General features: G+C 33.1%; 1 protein-coding gene across 1 annotated transcript in view; it reads left to right on the top strand.

Annotated features, from left to right (window-relative positions):
* The window catches only part of LOC145291212 (uncharacterized), an 18,117-nt gene extending 7,718 nt beyond the window's left edge, over positions 1 to 10,399 (top strand). The window contains exons 2-3 of the mRNA XM_080136797.1: positions 1,039 to 1,127; positions 8,057 to 10,399. Of these exons, the coding sequence (XP_079992923.1) occupies positions 1,039 to 1,127; positions 8,057 to 8,273 (306 nt within the window). The 3' untranslated portion in view covers positions 8,274 to 10,399. The remainder of the gene's footprint in view (positions 1 to 1,038; positions 1,128 to 8,056) is intronic.
* The last annotated feature ends 1,145 nt before the right edge of the window (positions 10,400 to 11,544 follow it).

Genomic DNA, 11,544 nt, shown 5'->3' with positions numbered 1-11,544 from the left:
TCTCTCTCTCTCTCTCTCTTTCTCTCTCTCTCTCTCTCTCTCTCTCTAACTCTTTCTTTCTCTTATCCGCTATTGAGTCGTTCCCTATGGACTCCAAAATGAAAATGATCGATTTTTTTAAATTTCACACAAATGTACTTCATGTATCTGGAAGTGTTCTTAGATATGTTCTGTATCGGAATGCCTCCGATAAGTATCAAAAATCAATAATCGAAAAAATCTGATTAAGGAAGAAATAGCAAAATTAATACTCTTATATTGCCGAACATCACAAGTACATTTGAGAAGCGTTATCACTGCACAAGCAGAAATGCCTAGCATATAAAATCAACAGTAGGTTTTTTTATAAGACAGGGGTGCGTTTGAAATGAATGTTTCTGTTTAGGGCACAACTGAACTATGATACTTGACATTTACATTTTAAACTTTAATTCAAACCATTATATAAATATAATTTTATAAAATCAATAGTAGGTTCTCTACAGTGCAATGTAGATTGCAATGTATTGTGGGTTAATTCAATGTGGGGAGGCATGTGAAGCTTCCTCCTCGTGCACCGCGATGGGTTCCCAACTAGAGCAAGCAATCAATCGATTTGATTTTTAAAAATAAGCGATTTCACTGATTGCAATGGCAAAAAAAAATTTATGGTAGTGTGAAACATTCGTTGACCGTCATTCAATCCCGGATTTCCTTGTTAGTCACATTTAAAATATAAATAAGTTTGTATCGCTATTACCAAAAGGTTAAGATTTATCTAAAAAGTTTGTTTCATATTTACAAGAAAGTTATTAATGAAATATTTATTATTTTGAATTAATGTTTCAAGTTGCGAACTTTGCATAGCAATAACGAACTGACAGGGCCATTTAGTTACTGTCATAAGAGCGAGTTTAAAACGTATTCGCCTAAATTGTGGGGAACATCTAAAGGGGCGGACAACTCTAGCTCTAGGGAGATAATCAGATAAACTATCGAAAGAATATCATTAAAAATGTCGTTGATCTGGCACTTATTTATTTTTCTTTTTTATTTCAGAATGTGTTCGACAGTGTCAATAAAAGCGCTGGTGATTCTTACATAACCCTTGATGAATGGCTTGACGCTCTGGACAAGAAATCCCTCAAGTACGGTTTCGCATTATTTCTACATCAGTTACTTAACTTTGAACAGAAAAGTGTTTCTATTTAATTTGTTCAAAATTAACTAATTCTGAGTACGTGCAAAATTAATGACCGGTGGCTCAAAATGTTTATACATTTTAAGCTCTTCCTTTTCTTAATAATTCACCAAAAATCAGAAAATTAACCAATTTTAATGAAATTTTCAGTATTTATCAAAGAATGATCACGAAATATAATGAATTCATTAGTTTTATTTGAATCTTAGTGAAAATGAATTATTTTGTTTAAATAAAAAACACCTTTACTAAAGTTAAAGTTTTCAGTAATAAAAAAATTTAATGAATTTATTTTTAGCTTTTTTTTATGAAAATAAAGCGTCGTAAACTGTAATAACTGTAAAAAAAAATAATGTTTTTCAGAAAAATTACGAAAAAGACGCTAAAGTCCGTATTAACAAAATCGATATAACTCGAAATAAAATTAATTTTTCGAACTAACGATATTACCATTGAATTAAGCATTGTTTAGTTGATATTTTTACACAAAAAAGTTTTGCAAAAATCTTTCTTCTATTTCTAGGTTTACATTTTTGGTGTAATTTTTATATGTAAGATTCTAATATTTTCATGGACGATCTTGTAATTATTAACGCAACATAATTTTTACTTAATCTTGAAAAACAAAATAAAATTGAAAAAAAATTAAAAACACGAACACACAAATATAATTGAATTAAAAAATGGTAAAAAGTATACAAACATTTACTATAGGTATGCATGGATACACTGCTCCGAAAAAAAAAAGAAAGAAAACCAGTCGTTTTTGTCCCTCCCCTTTTCTCCCTTCAATCGCTTCACGTCATTTTCAGATACGCCTGTGGAAGTTTTTATGTGCTTCCATATTGTTTTTGTGTGTGTTTTTTTTTTTTAAATTTTGCCACCATGTTTTATTTGTCATAAATAAACAAACCTCGTTGTTACAACCGGCACATTTTTGGATAATTATTACCTTTTTTTTTTTAGCAAAAGTTAAGTACATTTATTAACCGACACCTTGCTGCCCAAATCCCTACATAGTACCCCAGTAGTTGTTGCCCCTGATAGTAGCCCCCTACACCAAAGTGGCAATTTGCCTTGTTTGGGGTGAAAATGTAATAAAAAAAAAAAAAAAAAAAAAAAAAAGATTAACTTTAGGCTATAATCCTTCAAACACAATCAAAAAGTAATCGAAAATTTTAAAAATATTATAATCATCCAGCGTTCAAAACCATGTCTCCTACCGAGTCAGCTATTAAACTGCGCATACCTAATTAATTCTAATGAGCTAGAAAAACTTCCATCCCACAACAGGTGAAATTAATTCAGTTTTGCACCACTTTTATGCCACCTTATGACGATTAAAATCAATGTTTAATGTTAGTATACCTTATGTCTATAATCCTTGTTCCAATGTTGACCAAAATTCATTAGATGATTCGAATTCCTAAAAATATCTCAAATTTAAGGCTGAAGCTTAAGTGGTCTAAAGAAGAAATAGAAATTTAGGTAATCTTGCTTAATTAGTGTCTAATGACTACGGATCAAATTAAATGCAAATATGAGATGTTTGCATTTTCAAATGAGAGGTTTTGTCCATACTGTGCCCCATAAAACCCTTTAAAATAAGAAACCGGAATTTGAAGAAAATTCATTGATTGATGTCTGATACCTATAGCAGTCACAAACGAAATAAAGATCTATTTTCTCTTGCGAATGAATGGCCAATCAGTCAGTTTGCAGGGCGTAGTGAATCTAACAGTCCTCTACGGAACTTCTTTAACTACTTTGGGAATCACGGTCCGTCAGCAGAAAGAACAGGATAAACATAAAAAATGCACCCCCATTTTCTCTCTCTCTCTCTCTCTCTCTCTCTCTCTCTCTCTCTCTCTCTCTCTCTCTCTCTCTCTCTCTCTCTCACTCTCTCTCTCCTGTCTTTGACCACCGGACGGTCTAGTAGAGACGATCTTCGCTGAAGATAATTGACTGCCCCACGACACTCAAAGAACTTTCTACTCTTTCTTTTTATCACCTGAATACAGTCCAACTTTCTGCTGTAGAAATAAACATAACATCGTCAAAATGGATTGTGGTCTTGTAGTAAGACAGAGAGGCAATTCAAACAAACACTAAAAAGCAAATGGCTCAAATGAGTTGCGCTCTTTAATTCTCTGCTTTGTTTCGATTCACTCTCTCCGTCACTTCCTAAGGCAAGTAAGTTTTCACAGGGACTTGTTAAGTCAAAGTATTTTCAACCAACGGAAACCATTTCACACCCTCAAAATTAACGAGTTTATGTCAAAATAATGAGCCGATGCAAAGAAATAAGCAGCTAAAAAGTAAACTTCACCAGCTGGTCAAAGTAAAGCAATCCAAGAACATCTAATAACACGCACACACACACACACACACACACACACACACACACACACACACACACACCACGTTCCTTTGGCCAGGGGAGGCGAAAAAGACTCAATAACTTACATACAAGCCTTCTTCATCTCTGACATACATTCTCACACATTAACCAGAGTCAGGCGAACAGAAACGACTCGCTATTCACATCTCTACACACAGTAACAGTAATAAGGGCAAGGTAAACCAACACACATGCAGAGTGCCACACTACCAAATACTTACATACGTATATTACTTACATACAATTATCTCTCAAAGCACATCCTAAGATCATTCTTAGATATTTATGCTGACGACATTACCATCTATGGCAATACTTCAAAGGCTGTAAACGACCAAGTTCTCTTTCATTCTCTCTCCTCTGATCTTGAGCACATGGTGCAATGGAGAAAGAGGTGGCTGGTTAATTTTAATGCATCTAAAACCAAGCTCTTCTATCTTTACATCATCAACACTCTGATTCCCGTCTGGCATCAATTGAAATGAATGGCTCTCGTCTTCGGGAGGCTCCATGTTTTGAAAAGCTTCTGGGTCTGACCTTTTCTCCTGATCTGAAATGGAATACGTACATCAAATCCGTTGTCAAGACTTCTGGAAAAAATGGTGGGATCATTCTACCGCTCCAGTAAATATCTCACTGCTGATCCAATTCTCTACCTGTATAAGAGCCAAGTACATCCAAGGATGGAGTACGATTGTCACATCTGGCAGAATCTGCTACAAACATCTTATCCTGCCTTGACAGAGTTCAAAATAGATTTCGTAGCCTAGTGAGGGATGCTGTTTTCTCTTACCTGCAACTTCTTTCTCACAGAATAGACGTTGTGAGCCTGTCTCTGCTTTATCGCTATTTTCATAGCAAGTGCAAGTGCTCGTCTGAGCTCCAATATATACCCCCCCCTTGCCTGACTTTCATGAAAAACACCCATCTAGCTGAAACCACTATCAATAATTTCCCCCACTCTTTATATGACCAAACCTAAACGTAAATTCCATGAATAAAACTTATTTCTTAGAACTGCATGCCTGTGGAACTCTGTTCCGTTTTCCTGCTTTCCAACTGACTACAATATGGTCGTCACCAACACGTACAAGTTCTGGATGAGCCGTTCCCCTTAAGTAATCCAATTTACCAAATTTCCACTACTAACGATTACTATGATATTGTACCGTTGACTACGGTACACACATTAACCCTTATTCTCGAGTGGCCTCTGGGCCTTGATAAGTGGTCACTCCTTTGTAAAAAAAAAAAAATGTAAACATATTCAAACTATGAACACTTTGACTTGTGATTATTTACTCGACTCTCTTTACTCAAACCTAAGTTTGCATAACTTGGACGTTTCCAATATCGAAAGTAACTTTTATATTTTTATCTCTTGTGCAAAGACGTTTTGTGATAAAATTTCGTTTTTCTCAATTGCAATTGACAAAACTCTGTTTATGTTTTAGTTAGCACTTGCTGGGCACATAGGGCATAAGGACCCCAGCAGAACGGAGAAACAAAGCCACAGCTTTCGGTCAAAACATTAAGAATTGATCTTCTTATTTAAAAATTAAATACCTCCCCAAAAGTAATATAACTGTTAGATTGTTGGCTAATGGAAAACACCGGAAAGAATAATCGAAGATTGTTATGAAGTTATCAATTCATGATAATCGATGATTATTATTAATTCAGAATGTATTTCGTAAATGATATTCTGGGAATGTTGAATCTTGGTTGTTATTGTTATTGGAGTCGAAGTCAGGGATATTGTTCATAGCTAGAGTTGAGGTTAACAAAACAATTCTGTAAAGAATTCGGAAATCTATGGACCCAGTCAGCTGGTAACAGCGTGAATCGATATTCACACATTTGCGAGCGTGATGGGTGACGTCATAAGAATTAAGTTAATTTAATATAAAGTTAAGTTTTTGGGAAGTTGACATCGGAGGATCGAAGAGAGAGGCTGGAAGCGGAGTCAAGAGACATCTTCATAATGTGGTAACGTGGCATTTATGGTTCTGAAAAATACTCCGGTCGTGAATAATAAATGTATGTTTGTCTTTTAAACCTGGTCTTCATGTTTGTCTTTTAAACCTGGTCTTCGTGTTTGTCTTTTAAACCTGGTCTTCGTGTTTGTCTTTTAAACCTGGTCTTCGTGTTTGTCTTTTAAACCTGGTCTTCGTGTTTGTCTTTTAAACCTGGTCTTCGTGTTTGTCTTTTAAACCTGGTCTTCGTGTTTGTCTTTTAAACCTGGTCTTCGTGTTTGTCTTTTAAACCCAAGTATGTAACTTTGCCTTGTCATCATCAACACAAATGACACTGTCCTCCCCTCATATATGTGCTCCCCACAATAAACACCCATTCTTGAGGATATAATGTAATGGCACAAACAGCCTTTATCCAACATATACGCACATATTGGTCCTGTACGGTATCTTGATTTTTCCCTTCTCTACTCATCCTGCCACATAACATCTAGTCTCTTTTCTATAATCCACGTATACTATATATATATATATATATATATATATATATATATATATATATATATATATATATATATATTATACATTACATTACATATATAACCGTTTGGTGCCGTTTCAAAACCTCTATATATTATATATCCCCGTTTTGATACAACCAATAATCAACCCAGCTATGACAATGGAAAAAAATTATCCTTAGATTGTTTATTAAAAGGTTTTGTTTAAATAATTTTATTTAAAAGTGTTGTAAATTAAAAAAAAATATCTTGTTTCTTGTTGGGAAAACCAAATAACTCAGTCATATTGTGTTATTACATTTTATTACATTTTCACCCCAAACAAGGCAAATTGCCACTTTGGTGTAGGGGGCTACTATCAGGGGCAACAACTACTAGGGTACTATGTAGGGATTTGGGCAGCAAGATGTCAGTTCACGTTACACTTGAACTTCTGCATGTCAGTACAGTTGGGGAAGCAGGGACCTGGAATGGAATTCCAGAGTCTAGCGAAGTCTGGGGAAGAAACTACTGGAGTAGAAAGATCTTTTACGTCTAGGGATCTCTACTGTGTGGTGGTGGGATTTAACTGCCTGTCGGGTTTGTCGAGGGTGTCTACATCGTGGGGGCACAAGTGTCTGCAGTTCGCCAGAGCATTGTGTTTATATATAGAAGCTGTGTGCACAGGTAAAGATCAAGCAGTGTTGACCAAACGCTGTCTTTTTTCTTTCTCTGATCTATTGAAGTCTTTATACCTTATATACTTTGCACTTGTTAACTGGTGACCCTTCTATTCTCTCATGTTTTTTTCATATTATGCATACATGTATATATCCTTCATTTTCTTCCTTGAGTATAATATATCTTGGCACTTGTGCATTGCTGTTTCTTGGGTGTTTTTTGTTTGGTTTTGTTTTGTTTTTGCTTTTGTTTTTGTTATTTGTTTTGTTTTGATTTTTGCTTTCATTTTTTTTTTAAGAGCTCTGTTGAGGGGGAGACAATTCAAAAATACCCTATCTAAAAATGTCAAAGTTTTGTGTAACTTTTAGTCAAAAACAAAACTAAAGTCATACTATAACACAACCTAAAACATTAACTACCTAAACATTTATTGAATAAAAATAGAATTAAAGAAAATTCTAAAATGTACGAAAGTTGCTGTTGTATGTTTATGTATGACTTTTAAAATTTATAAATAGCTTTAAACAAACATAATTGCAATGCATGTCAATTTTTTGTTGAGAAAACAAATTTGTCCTAATTTCATTTTAAATTAATAAATGTTCAGATAATTAATGTTTCATTTTGTGTTATCAAAATTTTCTTATTTTAATTCAATGAATGTCCACATAACGATTTATCTTATGTTACTGTATTACTTTAGTGTATTTGTTTTATTTTTAACAAAAAGTTACGCTAAACTTTAACATTTCGGATATGGTCTTTTTGAATTGTTGTGAAGAATTAATTTCACAGAGGTAAAAGACTACTTGAAAACATGAAATTACCTTGTAGGATCTCTTGATTCAATCAGTGTTCCAGAAACGTTGCGTTTCAGTGTGTTTCCTGAGCTGATAGTGGTCTCCAAGGTAAATTTTCTTGACTGAAGGCCAAGGATCACAATCACCAAATAGATGCTATTCTCTATATGGTGGCTATTATTAACATATTGTTAAAACCATGATTTTAAGGGGTGTGCAGAGATTTTTTTTTTTTTTTTTTTGCGTAATTCAAGCATGAATAATGTAAAAGATTTTTATTATTATTATTATTATTATTGTTGTTGTTGTTGTTGTTGTTGTTGTTATTAATATTATTATTATTATTATTATTATTATTATTATTGTTATTATTATTATTAATATTATTAATATTATTATTATTATTATTATTGTTATTATTATTATTGTTGTTGTTATTGTTGTTATTATTATTATTATTATTATTATTATTATTATTATTATTATTATTATTATTATTATTATTATTATTATTACAGAGATGTCGGCAAGGACGATCTGAGGGATGTCTTTAAGAAAATAGACAAAAACCAGAATAACACCATCAACATAACGGAACTGAAGGCACTTCTGAAAAGCTTGAAATGCACGTACAGTGATGCCGAAGTCGCGCAGTTCTTTGACCGTGTTGACACCTCTGACGACAATGCTATAAATTTCGACGAATTTGCAAACGAGTTTTTTAAAAATGTTTAAAGCAAGAAAACAGAAATCCATAGCATCTCACAGCGTAAACTTTTGAAGCATAACTGAGATTGCAAGTGCGATACATTACGTGTCTTCTTTAAATTAAGAAAATTTTGAAGTATTTTTTACTGTTTATTTACCTCAAAACGATAATTTTATTCCCAACAATGGAATAGCTTTCATTTTGAAAACGATAAAAATTAAATATAAAACAATATGAACGAAAATAGTAGACAACAAGGGAGATAACTCTGAATTCATAATATTTTATACCATGGGAGATCACCCCTCATCATCTTAAAAAAATAAAATGTTTAAAGTTGGGTATTCTTATCCCTCTTGGTTATGTTATGCCTGTAGAGTTCTCTCCCTTGGTATTTTGTTTAATATTATTGTTGATTATATTGTTTCCTTTCTAAAATGATTGCATTTAATTTACCGGTTTGCATGTACGATTTAACTTTAGCTATAACTAACTTATTTAATTTTTTTACAATTAGAAAATTAGACAAAAAAATTTATTTTGCTGTTCCTTACATTTGTGACTTATTTGTGTTTAAAATTAATATTTTTAAAAAAGTTTAAAGCAACTTAATTAGTCATAAAAGAATGATGTAAGTAAGATAATCCGCGTTTAACCATTACTGGAAGTAAATAAATAATAAGGTCGTTTTACTTGCAGTTTCTATTTGCGGCAAATTTGCTTTCAACTTTTATAAAAAAAATAAATATCCCATTTTTTAACACAAATAGGTCACAAACAAGTTATTAAAACAATAATTTCTCAACTCTTTTTCCTTTAAAACAATAATTTTCCAACTCTTTTTTTCCTTTAAAATAACTCATGTCCGTAAGTAACGAATACCTTGTCTCTGTTTCTTTTTTGAGATAATCTATATCTGTATTAGTAATGGTTGACAAAATAAATTGTTTGGAAGTCATGTGGAAACACGTTTCACTGTAAATAATTTAAACTCTTTAAATTAGACGATTATCACAGTATGGAAACTATTGTGTATCGCGAGATATACAATTTTACTTACATGTTACGGTGTTCTTGTATCTATAAGTAATTCTTGCAAATCAGGCTCAGTATTATCATATTTTTATAGTAAGAAATTGAAAGGGAGTTCCTACAAAAAAAAAATTACTAATATTTGATGTATTAAATTTTTTTTAAGTTAATTGTGGAGTCTGAACTACGGGAGGTAACTCTATTTTACTTGAATGCTTTGTTTAAGAAAAAAAATGACACTATCGTCGTATTTTACATTTTTCTTGTTATTAATGTTATAAAACTCTGTTATAACAAATAAAGTAGTTGGACAAAAATCATTTAATTCTTAGTATAAGTGAGTTACCTCCCTTAATACAATGGATTAAGATTTAGCATTGCCTAGTTTGTTTTTTTGTTTGTTTGGGTTTTTGTTTGTTTGTTTGTTTTTAAGTCTTTGGATGAATATTTAGTTGTTCAGTTGCTTAAAATAAACTTTGTTTCACATTTTTTTCTTCTGATTACTATTCTCATCTTGTTTCTTATTTTCACAACGTTTCGACCCATGAAACCATCAACTTTCTTCACATAAATCTTATAAAAGTCAGGACTCTTTGTACATAATTTCAAACTGAAATGTTTATTCAATCCACAGAGATAGATTGTTTTTGTTTCATCAGCCATGCCAGGTGGTGTCGAGTAGTAATTAGTTCTAAGTAATAGTTTTCTTGGGGTTGAAAGTTCAATCCTCAGTACAAGCGATAATAACTAAGAATGCAATAAAAAATTACTTAACATAACCCGATAATGGCTGACAGAACGAGAACAACCTGCCCCCATGGATTGAATAAGGGTTTAGTTCAATATTTCGCATAAATCTCTCGTTTTTAACATAAAGAACCCAAGCTCAATGAGATGCATCTGAAGAAAGTCGGAGATTACATCGGTTGAAACGTCATGAAAAATAACACCCATAATGAGAGTAGTGTTCAGAATCATCCTAATTGAAATGAAATTGTAAGAGGTAAAAAAAATTGTTGGGATTTTTTTTTCTTGCCTTTGGTATACGTTTCAATGTTTATTTGATGTAAACATTAAGACAGTTTCTTCTTTTGAATAAACATTTGAAAAAAAAAAGAAATATTTTCTGTTTTACTTCATTCAAATAAAAATATAAAAATGCAGGTCAAAAACTTGAAACGAACTTTAAATTTCAGGATGTTTTCTGTTTTTTTTTTTGTTGTTTTTTTTTGTTTTGTTTTTTTTTTGTTTTTTGTTTTTGTTGTTTTTTGAATTTTGTTTTGTTGGGGTTTTTTGTGTGTGAAAAGCCAATCAAGAATGAGTTTTAATGGAATCGAATGATTGCTGGTGGGAATTAATTACAGGGTGGAATGATAAAAGTGTCGCCCTAAAGAAAACGACACTACAGATTGATTTTAAAACTTTTATTGAAAAAAAATCAATTCAGGTAATTTGATTATGTAGTAGAGCTCAATACGGGTCCGGAACTGGGAGCCTGCCTTTTCCACAAGTGCTGGCGAGAGCTCTGTGAATACTCAGCAGATGGCAGCAATCAGGCTGGCTTTGGTGTCGTGGGAGGTCATGTTGGTGATGTTCTCAATATATGACCAAACGAAGTAATCCAGCAGGTTCAGGTTGGGGAAGGACGGGGGGGGGCAATGAGAGAAGGGTAAAAAGTTATGGTACTCCTGAAACCAAGCCTGGGTCTCTTTGGACTTGTGGGCTGGTGCTGAGTCCTGCTGCCACACTCATAGTCTGCCAGCGGCCACCTGACTATACCAGGGGATCACCACATTTTTCAGCATATCCAGATACATATTAGTGTCGATTTTCAACTGACTTCAAAGATGTGAGGTGGCATGATGTGACCCTCACTTGAAACCACACCAAAGACCATAACCGTGGCTAGAAATTTTGTTTTCATCAGTCTGGTAAGCCTTCAAGTGTGAAACTGTTCGGATTTGCATTTTGAGGGTGCTGGCAATGGTCCTGTTATTATAATTTGGATCAGTAGAGAGCATGTGTTGTACAGTGGCGCATCTCTGATCTCGCTTGTTGAACATTGTGTCACTTTCAGACATGATAGAAGGCTCCTATCACTCTTGGGATTTGTACCCAACTTGTTAACTTGTAGATGGTCTGCAAAAAAAAAAAAAAAAAGAAAACTGGTTTTTCATCAAACGGAAATGGAATCATGTCGTCTTTTCTGGGGTGACAATTTTATCGTTCCACCCTGTAGTTTCTGAATCTTTTAGATGAGGATTG

This window comes from Euprymna scolopes, chromosome 12 (assembly GCF_053919585.1).
Source record: "Euprymna scolopes isolate OS-2025 chromosome 12, ASM5391958v1, whole genome shotgun sequence".
NCBI lineage: Eukaryota > Metazoa > Mollusca > Cephalopoda > Sepiida > Sepiolidae > Euprymna > Euprymna scolopes.
The sequence above is the reverse complement of the archived record's forward strand: the minus strand, read 5'-3'. Positions and strand labels throughout refer to the sequence as shown.